This window comes from Crotalus tigris, unplaced genomic scaffold, assembly GCF_016545835.1.
Source record: "Crotalus tigris isolate CLP2741 ecotype Arizona unplaced genomic scaffold, ASM1654583v1 scf7180000019504.1669754, whole genome shotgun sequence".
In the NCBI taxonomy this organism is placed as follows: domain Eukaryota; kingdom Metazoa; phylum Chordata; class Lepidosauria; order Squamata; family Viperidae; genus Crotalus; species Crotalus tigris.
In genome coordinates, this window is record NW_024097569.1 from 385,069 (window position 1) to 401,251 (window position 16,183).

A 16,183-nucleotide genomic window follows, 5' to 3' on the forward strand; every position below is an offset into this window, starting at 1 on the left:
TGCTTTGATGATAGTTTGTGCTGGGGGAAGCAGGTGCAATTCTCACACAATAACAGTTGGAATATATTTCAAAAACAAAGCACTATCAGCACCGTTTCTGATGTCCCAACTAGGAGAAGGTGCATCATCTTTACAAAAACAGAGAAAATCCTGTTGGGAATTTTTTAATAGACTTGACTGAAAAAAAGATTAAGATTGGTTTTCTGTTGAAACCATCTTATGAAAATTGACAAAATAGTAGTCAAACCCCTAAAATGCAAGGGGTGCACTATGATTTCTTGATTTCTCCAAGGGACTGATGGGTAGCACAGATTGGAAGGATAAACAGCATCTTAGAGATTAGAACCCATTTTTGCTCAGGGAAATTTATATTAAAGCTAGTGGCAAATATTATGACCACAATTGAACCCAAAATTTCTGTTGCTAAGCAAGACTTTTGTTAAGTGAATTTTGCCCCATTTTGTGACCTTTCTTCTCACAGTTGTTAAGTGAACCACTACAGTTGTTGAGTTAGTAACACAATTGTTAAGTGAATCTGGCTTCCCCATTGACTTTGCTTGTTAGAAGGTCGCAAAAGGTGATCACTTTTATCTTCTAATTTCCCAAGTCACACATTTAATAATATAAATAACTTACTTCTATCGCAATAACATGTGCTGCATTTTTCCTTATAACTATGGTCCACATCATTGATGTTTCTGGATACTTCAGTTTAAGAATTTGACTGATGCTATATAAAAAGGATCAAGAAAATATGCAATTATACAGATAAGCCCAGTTAAAACTGAAATGTCCGGTTCTTGCTGCTCCAGGCAAGCCATTGGAATGGGGAAGGTCTGCGAAAGAATTTCCTGATGAAAGAAAGGAAATTGTTTCCATCTGTTCCTTAGATTTGTTTACACCAGTCTGATCAGTTTCTGAGTAAAAGAATATTATATATTACTAAAACAAACCCCTCACTCAAATTCTTGATCATGAAGACGGAAATCCTGCTTCCAAGCAAGATAAATGTTGAGTGAATAGAAAATAAAATTTTATTTGTCATGCTTTAGATAGCTAGCATAATCTCAATACTTCTGCTATCCCAACATTAATCATCATCATCCTAGTGATCCCCATCCTGTAAAATAATGTTTCTCAGACTTTTTTCTCCTATGTCTCCCATCAGGGCCTGGATACGGATATGGAACATAACTGTTACATTTTCTCATATCAGCAATATAGTATTTGCAATCTAATACACTTAGTTTCCTTTAAGAATCCTAGGGCCTCAATTGAGAACCAGTGCTCTACAGCAGTTCAATTTTATGTACCTCACCTGTTGTGTAAGAATCAACAGTCACTTGGCTCAACTCTATTTCTTGAAATATGTTGCATCTATGATAATATAACATATACCCAATTTGAATATTCACTCTTAGGCTGGCTGGCAGGTCTTCTAAATAGGATTTCTCAGTGGTGATCCTCAGTTTTATAACTCTGTCCTTGAAAATATTCTGCATATACTGTATGCCATATGCTGAAATAATAAGTATTTTCTAGCACAAAAGTACAAATATTTCTATAATCCTTGCTATAATCCTAAAAAATAAAATTCAAATTCTGTTACAACTCCTACAGTATACTATTACAGCTGTACTGTATTCTACATTTAATTTGATTTAATACAAATGTTATTAGAAATCTGATTTATAAACAAAATGTTTATTAACTAAGAATATTTAGGAATAATTTTACTTCATAATGGCAGTTATTTATCTCTGTAATTCATGAATGGGATATAATTTCTGGGCAGCAGAACGGAGGCAGTCCTCTAAAATAACAACTGAGAATTAAGTTACTTACTAAGAACTGAAATGGTTATTTATTACAAATTGTAATTGATATTTATTCTCGCAAACTCTCTGTCTCTCTCATATAAATTCTAGGCCCCTACAGGAGTTTCTACACCATATCCCTCTTCAGCAACCATCTTCCCCAGTCCTGTTGGGAACTCTGAGAAAACCAGACCATCCAACAATGCTTCCATCCAGACTGCCTCTTTAGAAAAAGCCATCCCAACTTCTAATAGTCTTCCAGGAAAGGATTTGGAGAAGGTGCAACAGGTGTTCCCTGTTCCAACTGGCACACCCATCAATGGCAGTGTTATTGCAGTTCTGACCAATCCTGCTATGGTACCTAGTACTCCTGCCCCAACACCAGGTAAGAGCAAACTTTGGCTGAGGAGATGCCATACATCCTTCTTTAAATGTTCTTGACCAGGTTCCAAATTCTGGACTCTCTTAACACTGATTTTGTCAACAATACTTGGAAGATAACTTTTTTTCCCCTAATACTTTTATAAAAACTTTTGTTCTCTTACTTCATAAACAGACAAAGCTCTGTTGATAATGTTGTACTAGATCCGAAGACAAATTATTCAGATATTGTATCAGACATGTGATTAAGGGGGCCTCCATTTTGATTATTTTCTAGTTTGAGTCTCTACTGACCCTATATGTTTTAAAAATTTTTGTGCGCAACCACTATCCTCATTTTAGCCTACTAAAAAACACTGAATGAAAAAAAAATAAGATTAACTCTTTCTCCACGAATTTATTCAGTATTCAGGCATATGAACGGTGCCCTGGTTTTATTTGAGGAACTTCTTAAAATCCAGATGTATTCTCATTAATAAGTTTTGCTCTTTTTTCTTTGTGAATGTTGGCTGTTGTTTGTGTTCTTCATCTGGCTGTTGGGAGGGAGCTATTTAAAGACAGTTGTGTTGCTTTCCTTAAATTGAAACAAGATTTGATTATCAGCTTTAGTGCTGTCTATACCCAAATATTCAAAATACTACAGAGTTAATGGTTCTGTGAGCTCTGACTACATACTTGGGTTTTAAAATCCTCCTCAATTTCCAACTCAGAATTCTGACTCTTTGCACATTTATAGAAGTCTGAGTTCCTGCCACTGGGGTAGAAAGTGATGAGAACCTGTGGGTGGTTTTGGGGGAGAGCATCCCAGAAGGATGATTGAGGTGCCCTTTTTTTTCGTTTTCTTTTTATGTGTTTTACTCTGTTTGTGGTTTTATTGTTTGGAACTGCACTAAGTTATTCTCTAATAGTAGCAGTCATGCAAGTCTTTTAAATAAACAAATAAATCAGTTCACCTTGAATAAGTCAAGATTCCTTCCTCTCCTTTGTCTGTGAAATAAAAGTCATATTCTCTCCTGAAATGTATCTAGTGTAGCTATTCTTGTTAGTTCAGGGCACAGTGTCAAACTAGTTCCTCCAAAAGAGCAAAGTTTCTTATTTTCAGTATTAGCTTAGGGTGGAACAGTAACATAGTTTTGAGAGATGGGTATCATCTACAAGCCTGAGATTATAATGTACAGTTCCAGAATATTGCAGCATATTAATTCAGAATCACTTTGTGGTTAATGGTTATTTGTCTATAATTGCCTTTTATTTTACTACCTATTTTATTTTTCTAAATGAGTAGCAAGCTTAAAACAAGCAGTCCAGTATCAAATTCTGATTTAATAACCAGTTTCTGAAACAGGTTATCTGTAACTAGAAGCTCTAGCTGTATAAAAGCAGAAAGATATTTTAGGCTCCTTCATAAAACCTATGCCTGAAGACAGGGACGACCGGAACATACTTGCCCAAATATCCAATAATTCTTATGTACATTGTAAACTATGTCTGTTAATCATTTGTTGCAGAAGTCTCCGTAGCATTTCAGATGTCAAAGGAGAAGCATAGCACTTGTTGGCAGCTCTTTAAAGCAAACAGTCCATTTCCCTTTCTCTTGTGCAGCTGCAAAGGGAAGGTAACTAGTCTCAGGGAAAGATGCAGCTGCTTTAAGAAGTTGCCAGTAGGTGCTACATGAGCATCTGTGCGCTCTGAAACATCTGTTTTCCCTTTGAAAACAACCTATTGCGCATATTATAATGAAACATATTGTCAGAATCCAATTATATTTCATCTCTAGTTATCAACTATAGAAAACCCCATTTCTGCTTTCTCTGGATTCTGCCATACGACGAAGGGAAGGGGGTGAACAAAGGGGCTTTATGGCCTTCATTTCCTTTGGTACACTTCAAAGAGAATGAATGTGGATATCGCCAAAAGGACTAACCATAACAATGGGGCTATTACCTTTCATGTAGTTCTCTCTGAAGTCTCCATCCAGCCAGCAGTAAGGAAAAGGGGGTGGGAGTATAATGCCTGAGACTGTCGCTGGAAGAAGGGGGGTGATTGGGTGGGGCTACTGGGGAACCCCTTAAAACCTTGAATGGGAGAGCTTGGACCCCAAGTCCCGTCTAGAACGCCTGCCACCATTTTCTCTTAATAAAGGATACCTGTTGGAAGAATTATTCCAAGAGTTCTGTCTTCTTAAGATGCAAAGTAAGGTGGGTCCTTACACATATAAAATGTGAATTGTCCCCAATTCTGCTCGGTGTCTGAACGTTAATTTTCTTCCACAGTTATGAAGAAATTGGCAGTTTCTGCTGGAGACAGTGTCCAGGTGACCCTACCAAAGAATGAAGTGGAACTGAATGCATATGTCCTACCTCCACCGCCTAAAGGTAGAAGCTGAACAATCCAGTTCAGAATTTGGTAGCCCTTGTGAGTTTGTTTGGTAAATGCATGTAAGTTGAAGATGGAAAATGAAGCTAAGAAGCCTGGCCAAATCTATTTTGGCAGTCAAGACTTCTTCACATAAATATGGCAGCTTAAAGAAAACCATTGTTTTGCATAAGTCCCACATTGGCATTACATTTTGAATAATTTTTGACATGCAAATTTAAGGTCTTTATCTTAATCTCTGATCTTCTTCCATTAGGAAGTAGCTATTCCTATGATTGGAGATTGATTACGCACCCAAAGGATTATAGTGGAGAGATGGAAGGACAGCATTCACAGATTCTCAAGTTATCCAAGGTGAGTCTGCTAGAAAGAATTAGAGGTTGAAAGTGTCACTGTACAAGGTTTAGATGGATGTGGCAACAAATAAAAGCACTGCTGTCCAAGTGTTTACCTGGTCATACTCTCCCTCTATTGTCCCACTTGCAAGAGGTTAAATGTATGAAACGGGAATGCAAGAGCAACAGATTTAAGGATCGTGAGAATGTAAAAATTCCAGAATGAGGATGCAGTCTAGTTTAACATGCATCACTTTTGTTTAGTGTACGTGAAGAACGCTTTTAAACAATAACATGTTCAGTGGGAGCAGCATATAAAGCAGTTTGAAGCTTTTCAATGTTTTCATCCCGTATTATCTGAACTTTTCCTTGGCTCCTAAAAGTTCCCTAAGCATGTGGCAACATCTTTTTGGTGACTACAGATCATGGTGGAAGAATTGGTGTTATAAAAACAGTGTTATAAAAAGGCCTGCCTCAAATACACTGCCAATACCGTATTTCCCTGAAATAAGCCCTAGCTTGATTTTGGGGGGTGGGCCTAATATAAGCCCTATGCCTAAGATAAGCCCTAGTTTGGGGGCGAGGCACACACCTAAAAATCAAGCCAGGGTGGAGGTGGGGAGGTGGATCTGCCCCATGTGCCCCACACCCGCTTACCTTGCAGCCAGGCCTCTCTTTGCTAGCCCACTTCTTCTCTGGCATCTTCTGCAGCCAGGCCTGCATTTCTTAGTTACAGGCCTTTTTCAGAAAGGCCTGACTGTGAAATGCAGGCCAGAATGCAGTTGCTCCTTTTGGCCCCAGAAGAAGTGGACCTGCTGGGCGGGGTTGTCGCTGCCGGAGGTGAGTAAGACATCCCCCGAAAATAAGACCTGGTGCCTCTTTTGGAGGCAAAAAAATAAAATAAGACCTGGTCTTATTTTCAGGGAAACACGGGTATCCTTTATGATGGATTTTTTTTAAAAAACATATCATGATAGTCTTGTCCTTTTCCTTAACAATCCCTGCTCGTTTTGTTTGGCAGCTCACAGTTGGCCTATACGAATTCAACGTGATAGTAGATGGTGATAATGCACACGGAGAAGGGATGGTGAATGTGACGGTTAAACCAGGTATGCTCAGGGATTGCATCAATCGCCTTCTCTCCTGCATTGTCTTCCCAGATGTTATTCTTATAGTTTCCTGTCTTCATAAACATTTGGAAAGCAAGTAGGTGGCCCAAATCATCGCTGGCCTGAATATTTTCTAAGCAAAACGTCTGACTCAGTTTTGAGAGAGGAAAAGGAGTGTGTCATTATCACATTCCTTTCACCTCTTTTCCCTTTCTGTGCTTTGTGTGAACAGCAGCAGTGCTCCTGTTGGTGGTTGTTATATAATTTCTTTGGCAATGCTTCTTCGTGAGGTGAGATCATACCCAGGGACCTATTTGAGCATGAATAATAAATATAAACCACTTTCTGCCTCTCTGAAAAAACTATAATCTTGTCTTGAACTGCAGTTGCTCTCGCGGGATTATCCAGTGAAGTAATTCTTTGACAAGAGACAGGCTAAATCTTGACAAGGCAAGTTATAGTCAGCCACCACTTTCAGAACACAAAACTCACATTATACTGGATTTTGTGCCCTTTGGGACAAAATACACAACTCTGAGATCTTATTATGACCAGTATCTAATCATTCTGTGACCTGATTCCTTTAGGGGTTCTTATTCCCTTCCTTTGCATGTACTCAAGAGAATCTCTCTCCTGGGATTGGTTCCATCTGTCTGATGAAGTGGGCTTGATGCATGAAGCTTATGTGAAAATGAATTAGCTAGGATGCCACAGGATTTTTTTATTTATTTTTTTACCAGCAGTCTAATAAGGCTGCCTGCTTCTGGAAGTGTTTACTGTTTTCCACTAATTATTTTAAGTTAGGTAATACAGCATTGATTAAATGGTGTTGCCTTGGTTATGAGCTGCAGGAGCTCTATAGAGCTTTTCTTCTGTCTTGTTATTTTAAATACTCCCTATTATCCATCAGAATGCTTGCATGGCTCTACTTGAAAAAGATGATTCTTTCTATGTGGGCAACCAGAGTGAGTATCTCTAATGAATTGCAGCGGGCAGCTGATATTGCTAATCCAGAATTTAGGACTACTATGTTCAAATTATCCATGTCCCTATTTTGTACTTAGAAACTAATTTAACATCTGGATACTACAAATATGAATATGAGGGCATATTAAATATATGCAGCAAATTGAGGACTCTCTTGCCTCCCTATCCACTCTTTGAAGAATGTTAGAAGCTTCGTTCAGGAGCTGGAGAGAATTCTTAGTGTTGTAATACTGTCCTAACTTAATGGCAGGACTGTTCGTTGTTGTTGTTAGTTGCGAAGTTATGTCCGACCCATTGTGACCCCATGGACAACGTCCCTCCAGGCCTTCCTGTCCTCTACCATCTTCTGGAGTCCGTTTAAGTTCACGCCTCCTGCTTCAGTGACTCCATCCAGCCACCTCATTCTCTGTCGTCCCATTCTTCTATTGCCCTCAATCTTTCCCAGCATTAGGCCCTTCTCCAGTGAGTCCTTCTCATTAGGTGGCCAAAGTACTTGAGTTTCAACTTCAGGATCTGGCCTTCTAAAGAGCAGTCGGGGTTGATCTCCTCTAGGACTGACCGGTTTGATCGCCTTGCAGTCCAGGGGACTGTTCACCTCACCACAAAAATGCAAGAGCAGTGGAAAAAAAGCTGTGATTTCAGCTAGTTTTATAGAAAGTGGATTTCCAATTTGCAAACAAGAGGATTTAATAAGTAATAACTTAATCCTTACAATGGTGATGTCAGACCCAGCGTGATGCCTACCCGTTTGTATCCCCATATCCGGCGTCGAGTGAGACGACAGACAAACCAGGAACTTCCAGTCAGCCCCGTTGAAATGGCGAGCTGCACCGTCAGCGCTGTTCCTGCGTGTTGCCGGTGGATGGATCACGTGACCACCTAACGTGGAGAGCAGTGCATGGAGTGGGAGGGGCCGTATTAGGATGGATCACGTGACCACCTAACGTGAAGAGCAGTGCATGGAGTGGGAGGGGCCGTATTAGGCAAGTGCAACGGGACGCAGTTTTGACTGGAGGATTTTGAAGCTGAAAAGTTGCTATAGCCACTAAATGAATTTACATTTTACAAAACTTTCTAGATAATTCAGACTCTTTAATAGATTCTTTGATTAATCCTTACAACAGCCTTTAAAGATAGAATAGCACATGCACAGTGAACAGGAAAGGGTCTTTGTGCTCCAGAGGGTTCATCTTAAGGTAGTCTAGCAAGCACAATCTGGAGTTGGGGTTTTTGTAGTTCTTATTTCTACCGCTATGCTGCAATTGAATGAAGTGGATTTCTAAAGGAGTTGGCACGTGTCACAAGTATCTTGTAATTTGTTCCTAGGGAAACTGTCATGTTTCTTTTGTCACTGCAGAGCCTCGAGTAAATCAGCCCCCCGTGGCCATTGTGTCACCCAAGTTCCTGGAGATCTCTCTTCCAACCACCTCAACAGTCATTGACGGCAGCCGTAAGTATTCAAATGTCAGACCCCGGCAACCAAAGACACTCATGGATAGGTATTTACTTTATTGTCTACCACCTACAGTATCTTATAGGAATTTTCCTCTGACTGCTTGCCTTTCCCTGGGAACGACAAGTTAAGACTTCATGGATCTTGAGGGAGCTCAATCTTAGGCCACTTGAGGTTGTGCAATGACTCCAAGCTAGGCCCTTGCTTGACCCCTCCTTACAGCCTAACTGGCAGTTTCCCAACATGAACGCAATCATTGCAGTCCGCTCCTGAAATCATCAGAAAAGCTAGGGAAGGCAACGATCATTCCTTAAGAAAAAAGAGGCACGGCAGAGGTGTGTATCCCTTGGAGCACTTCAAGTGTTACTCACGTCTTGACTTCTCCAGATTTCTGATCTACAAGCCCTCACTGCCAAATGCGTAATTTAATATCTGAAAGACTCAAGGCTTTATGCTACTTTCGCACAAAAACATTTAAGCACCGCTTTTCAGTGTCCCAGTTCTGGTCCTAAACATCACGCTGCCATATTTTCAGGAAGAGAATCCGACACCTGTCCAAAAATCAGCTCTACTTTCCCTTTTCAATAACAAAGAAAGGCCTCATAAAGGATTTCTCTACTGCATTCAGATGGCTGCAAATGATGAGGACATAAAACACCATCAGCTTGTATGTTATCTCTTCCTGCTAAATTGCTTTAATTCCTCGAAGTTTTTCATGCCAGCCTTCTATACTCTTGCCTCCCCGGAGTACAGGTAGTTCTCAATTTACCACCATTCATCTAGCAATTAGTCAAAGTTACAAAGGCATTGAAAAAAGTGACTTAGACTTTTTTCCTTGCATTTAACAATCACTGCAGCATCCCCATGATGAAAATTCAGGCGCTCGCACCTGGCATATATTTACATCGGTTGCAGCATCCCAGGATTGTATGATCGCCATTTGCGACCTTCCCAGAGGGCTTCTGATAAGCCAATTCAGTGGAAATGGGTGGGGTCTCGAATGTGGTCATAAGTCAAGGACAACCTGTATATTGGGACTGAATCTACTTGCCTTTTCAATCAGCTCAGCCAAAAGAATTCTGGAGACTGTCTCAAAGGTGCTTCCCCCCCAAAAAAAGGCAATTGGACTGTTTTTTCCTTGAGGAGGAAGAAGAAAACATTAAGGAGGGGTAAAAGAATCCATCTTTGTTAGAACTGAACACCCCTCCCTCAACAGAGGGGGAGGAGTAAGACCCCATCTGTCTCCAGTCTGCAACACAACCCTTGCTGCAGTTCCAAGAAGATTCCACAACCAGTTGCACCCTGTGATCCTGAGGGCACAGATACACCCCCAAGTGGCCTCCTCACACAGCTCTCAGAGAGAGTGCTAACGATCAGGTGACTGCAAAGAAATACAATTTTTCCATACCCCCCCATCCTATCAGCACCTGTCCTTCCATCCCCCACCATCCAGTTTCAACTGTCAGTACCTATCCTTCCATCCCCCCTGCTATCTGAACTGATGAAGCTTCTTGGATGAGAAGCAAAACATTTTCTTCTTCCTCAAGAAAAAAACAGTCCAGTTGCCTTTGGAAAAGGGAAAAAAAAAAAGCACTTTTGAGACAACTATGGCTTGGATGACTGAGAATCTCCACAGATAATTCTGGAGAGTAATTAATAATTCTTCCTCAGCGCTTCCAAAGGACTTCAGTTTGGGGAAGACTGTTTTACAAACCTGTAGCCTGTTAGACAGGTTGGTTAGAATTATTTCTGGGCCCTCCAGGGTTTCATTCTCAATTGTTTCTTGCCCTGCCTGTGACATTCTGGAGATTGAAACTGGAATCCAATATATCTATAACGCAGCTTCTGTCCATGGGCTCTTGATCATCCGCTGAAAATTTAAGGGGTGCTATAGCATCAATTCTTGGAAAATAATAATTAAATGTTGTGGCTTGTGAAAGGGTCTATAACAGTGGTTCTCAACTTTTTTAATGCCGCGACCCCCAACCGGTCGTAAGTCGAGGACTACTCAACCGGTCATAAGTCGAGGACTACTCAACTGGTGCAGCACCGTTTGCAGAATGGGACTTTTGGCAGGCTCCGCAGGGCAGAGACAGCCTGGACAATTCCTATTGGCTTTGGAAAGCCAATAGAATTAGACTCTATTCAAGAGAGTCTATTCTATTGGCTTTCAAAAGCCAATAGAATAAAAGGGAGTAGCACAACTAAGGAAAAGGGGGGGGGGGAAATGGCGGCCTGCGTTGTTTGGCGACCCCCGTGAAATGGCCGTTCGACCCCAAATGGGGTCCCGACCCACAGGTTGAGAACCACTGGGCTATAACTACGCATCAGCTTTGGACTAATTTTTAAGTAGATTTGAGTATTGCATGTTTATTGAGAAAATGGCTTGTAAAATAAGACACACATTATCTGTGTTCACTGGATCAGAAAGTACCGATGATGATAAAATAGTCAGCTACCACTGGGAAGAACTAAAGGGGCCACTTCGAGAAGAGAAGGTATCTGCGGATACAGATATTCTGGAACTGACCAACCTGGTACCAGGAAATTACACATTCCGGTAAGCCAAGAGATCCTGTTTCTGATTGTGAGTCCAAAATACAGCGTTACTTTAGATTATATAATAAGCTTAGCAACTAAATTAGTTCCAAGAACAGCAACGCTGTTTTACCCACAATGTTATTTTATTTTTGTTAGCCTGTGTAGGTGGTCTGCTTATATAAGCATACATACCTCAGTTGACAACATAATCTGGCAAAGCTGCTACTAGCATCATCCTGGATCCAGGTGGCTGTTGCTGCATTCATAAAACAGTGGGATCCCACATTATGTTGTTTTTAGCGAGTTATGAACATTAGTGAAAGAATATCCTATGGCTCATCCTCCCTATTTCTTTCTAAATCTTTCCCTTCCTCTCTCTCTTCTACTTGCCCTGCATCTATTTAAAAAAAAGTAGTGCTTGCATACCTGTTTGTTTAACTGAAGTTTAAGATGGATATTCTTGAGGGTTGTCAAGACACGGCAAATGAATAATAAAATAATGAGGATACATTTAAATTAGCTTCTTTTGTAAACGCGTCGAATTTTCTAGGGATATTCTTCAGCAATTCTCTGTCATTTGGGCTATCTGTAGTTCTAGGTTTACCTGTTTTTATGGTGGGGGGGGGGTTGCACTCCACTCAGTGTCCATTGGATTTGGGCAGCTATAATAAATTTAAATAAGGCATCAGGAAGGCCATCCGGCCAATAAACACTCAGCTCCGTTCAGTTTACCCCGATAAAAGGGATTATAGTGTCGTAAATAGAATAAATAAATAAATAAACAAACAAACAAACAGACAAATAAATAAATATTTCAATTTTCTTTGAATTTAGTCTAGCTGGCTTCAATTTAATAGCTAAAGAATACCTGTTACTCATTGGTATAGCTGTCATTCGATTTGTAGAATAAATATTTTAAGCTTAAAAAGCTTTTTTTTCTTCTTTTGATCAGTAGTAGGATGATATGCTTCAGATGTTCTCATCCAAAAAGCTGTTTCCTGGGTTGCTTTGCCAATGATTTTAAATAATTAACTGTTTGCATGGCTCTGTTACAGAGCCCTCCAAAAGTGAACAGGCAGATTATCAACTAGCAAATGGCCTATATAATGCGACGGTTTAGATTTCATTTGTGCATTTGAAACCAGCAGTGAATCTTACATCATGTGCTTGCCTTAATTGCCAAGTGGTTTCTTTATGCTTCTTTTTTCATGCTTAGCAAGGCTTTTCAGCTGTTTCTGAAAGGATTTCTTTGGCACTTTTGAGGAACACTTTAAAAATGTATTTACTTTGGCAGTGAACACTTGCTTGAAACCGGTAATTGCAAAAAAGCCTTATTATTCATGAGACTCATATACACAGTGCCCACACTAGGCTGCAGCAGATATAAAACCAAATTATTAACAAAAACAACTTTTTTGGTCACTTCCACCCACTTAATTCGAATTGTTCCTTCCACCTTATTTATAGCGTATCGGCAAATGTTTAATGATATAAAATTGCCACACCACATAAGCCTTGTGCCCTCTGGCACTGAATTCTGATATTTATTTTAAATGACTCACGGCATTAATATTTTAGCAGATTTATTAATAGAATAGCCAAGGCTACAGATGATATAAAATAAAAAATATGTAGCTTGATATTAATATAATAACATTAAAAAATAGCAGGACATTTCGATATTGTTCCGCCAGTATAAAGCAGTCTCCCCAATCACAGCACGAAAGTGGCAATAAAAACTTTGATGAAATGATCATTGATACAGGTAGGTTTTTGAACTAGCCAACTGCATATCCATTAGGGAAGAGACCTGTCCAACAGCAGCCACTACTAAGAGGTCCCCGGAGGCCAGCCAGACTTTGCTAATTGAGGTTGGTGCCTTGTGGAACTTCTTGGTGCCTTGTGGAGAATCACATATGATATATCTTCAATCAGAGAGTGGAAATTTCCACATTGCTTGTTAAATAGCTCTTTCCTTTCCTATCTGTGAATAGAAATGCAGGGCTTCAGAGTCACTCTGTAAAGCTGTGTGTCATGCAGTTGGCCAGCAGTTAGAGCTGCTCCCAGAAGTACTAGCATTTGCTTAAATTTCAGTTATATGCAGCATGGGAAATAAATAACCATTATAGCCAGGGATGTTGCCATAGATGTTCAAATAAGCACCATCGCAACATTTCAGTCAATTCCATTAGGAACTAATAAACGCGAATGAAAAATGTCAGAGGTAGCGTGCGTCTGATTGCCAGATTTAGCTCTGATTGCTGCCTGCAAAATTGTTCCCTTTCCTCATTATCTCTCCCACTTTAGCCTCACTGTGGTGGATTCTGATGGTGCTAGCAATTCCACCACCGCTAACCTGACAGTAAACAAAGCCGTGGACTACCCCCCTGTGGCAAATGCGGGTCCTAACCAAGTGATCACCCTGCCTCAAAATTCCATCACCCTTTATGGAAACCAAAGCACAGATGACCACGGCATTGTCAGCTACGAATGGTCCCTCAGCCCCAACAGCAAAGTGAAGGTAGCAGAAATGCAGGTAAGATTGCCAGGACTCCCATTTAAATGCATCCGTAAACATTTTCTTAATACACTTTACAAGTTCAGCTTGAAAAAAAATTGCAGCGATCCTTGTAAACGTCTGGCAGTTAGAGTCCAATATTTGCCTGTAAAACAAATGATTCCATACGGTTAGGAAATAACATGATTCTTTTTTTAAAAAGAGTTTTTTATTTATAAAACAGTTAAAACAAGGATGGACATAACGTAACATTCCAGTGTATATATTCCTAACAATTTGTTCCTCACCATACATATAATTCTTAATCAATATATATACATATTTTTCTATACAATACAGTCTCTAATTTGTTTCTCTATATACTGACATACGGTTTTATATATCTCTATCTTAACACTAACTTAAAACTCGAACAGTTCTCCTTGATTCACACCAACAATAGAATTTGTCCCGGATTTCAAAGTAATCTGACTCTGTCTTGTCCTTCATTTCCATTGTGAGCCTATCCATATCAGCACACGATAAGATTTTATATAAAATCTCTTCTTCTGTTGGAATTTCTTTATTCCTCCAGTTTTGTGCATACGCCAATCTAGCAGCCGTGAGAATATGTAGCATCAAGTAAAATATAGGAAATAATATGATTCTTAATGTTAACATTTGTGTTCAAGACACACTGGGCAGGCTTTAAACTGGCTCCAGTCACGTGCGTGTTTTCGGGGAATTTTATGACCTAATGAATATCAATCTCCCTCCAGTTTTTCATAAATTTAATAAAAATAAATGCGCTCTCCAAGAGTGGACACTATGGTTCAATCCATAGAAAAGATGGTTAGGTTATCTCCCGCCAATGTCATTGCATTTCTGGCTGCGTTGGTTCCTGTTCCTCCCCCAGATCAGAATTGCTAAGCATATAAGTGCCTAAGGCTAGCTTTACTTCACCAAATCTGCATGATATCTAAGTCTCCAAGATTAGCATTCATTTAAGTCAGTGGTTCTCAATCTGTGGGTCGGGACCCCATTTGGGGTCGAACGACCATTTCACGGGGGTCGCCAAACAACGCAGTCCGCCATTTTTTTCCCCCTTTTCCTTAGCTGTGCTACTCCCTTTTATTCTATTGGCTTTTGAAAGCCAATAGAATAGACTCTCTTGAATAGAGTCTAATTCTATTGGCTTTCAAAAGCCAATAGGAATTGTCCAGGCTGTCTCTGCCCTGCTGAGCCCGCCAAAAGTCCCATTCTGCAAACGGTGCTGCACCAGTTGAGTAGTCCTTGACTTACGACCGGTTGAGTAGTCCTCGACTTACGACCGGTTGGGGGTCGCGGCATTAAAAAGGTTGAGAACCACTGATTTAAGTGAATTCCATAGTTTTGAAAAAAAGAGATAAAAGTGGGCTTATCTGAGACGAAACCCTTCGATTCATTCTGACATCCAAGATAAAAAGTTTAATCAGCCTTCTTTATCTCTCTCCTTCTCCTCCTCCTCTTCTTCCTCCTCCTCCTCCTCCTCCTCCTCCTTCTCCAATTCATAGGGGGTAAGGACTTCAACTCTGCAGCTCTCAGCCATGCGTGAAGGTGACTATACCTATCAACTAACAGTGACAGATTCTGCTGGCCATCAGTCCACCGCTGAAGTCACTGTGATCGTACAACCTGGTATGCTTTCAAAACAAATTGTTTGGCATAAGGGAATGCAAAATGCAAATCCCTATTACATTCCAGAAACCTAGTTATGAAGATTGTTATGGGCCAGATGTAGAAGGGGCATGGTAGTCGTGGAAGGCTTCTTCAGTATCATCCTCCTGGGGTGCATGCTTTTAAATTACTGTTGGTGAAACCAATGACACTTAAAAGCCCTTGACTTCTTTTATTTTACCCAAATAAATGTGCACAGGCTGTCTCCCCACCAATCCCCCCCCCCAAACCACTTAAAGAACAAAAAATAGCATTTGAAACTCCCTTGAGTTTTAGAAATGGTATGTTGCATAGCATGAAAAAAAAATTTAAAAATTGCTGGAGAGCAAAGAGCTAAGCCTGTACAATAATTTCCATTCTGTATATTGAAGTCTTTAATGGAAGCCTGTTAAAACTCTGCAAAACCTCCTTTATGGGCTCTTTTATGTGTTACGCGTTAGTTTGAATTATAGGGCTTATATGGAATGGAAAACTCTATATTATGAGACAATGTGTATCATTTGCTGGATATGCCACTCTCTAGGTCAAGATCTTATCTCATAAATATAGAGAACTAGAAGGCTGGGCAATTCATAGGCCACATGCATCTCCACCCTCATTTTTCTGATTCTAGACCACCCTAAGATCATTATCACAAACCTCAGCAGGATATTATCTATTTTTGATGCCTATTTTGATTTTTTTAATTTTATATTTTGACCAAAAAAAAAGAACGTGAATAAGTATCTGAATCTGAACAGGCAAAACATGCTGATTTTGATTTTTAAAACAGTTCACATCCTCAAAAACTAAAAATAATAAAAAAAACACAACAGACATGCCAAAAATATTGACCATGTACCCTCTAGAGCAGTGTTTCTCAACCTTGACCATTTTAAGGCATGTGGACTTCAACTCCCAGAATTCCACAGCCAGCAATGCTGGCTGTGGAATTCTGGGAGTTGAAGTCCACATGCCTTAAAATGGTCAAG

General features: G+C 40.0%; 1 protein-coding gene across 1 annotated transcript in view; it reads left to right on the forward strand.

The window, feature by feature from the left end:
• Nucleotides 1-16,183, forward strand: part of KIAA0319L (KIAA0319 like) — a 57,844-nt gene that overhangs the window by 25,223 nt on the left and 16,438 nt on the right. Inside the window, exons 4-11 of the mRNA XM_039362986.1 lie at nt 1,929-2,202; nt 4,472-4,573; nt 4,831-4,928; nt 5,931-6,018; nt 8,363-8,455; nt 10,886-11,018; nt 13,307-13,535; nt 15,050-15,173. Coding sequence (XP_039218920.1) covers nt 1,929-2,202; nt 4,472-4,573; nt 4,831-4,928; nt 5,931-6,018; nt 8,363-8,455; nt 10,886-11,018; nt 13,307-13,535; nt 15,050-15,173 — 1,141 coding nt within the window. The remainder of the gene's footprint in view (nt 1-1,928; nt 2,203-4,471; nt 4,574-4,830; nt 4,929-5,930; nt 6,019-8,362; nt 8,456-10,885; nt 11,019-13,306; nt 13,536-15,049; nt 15,174-16,183) is intronic.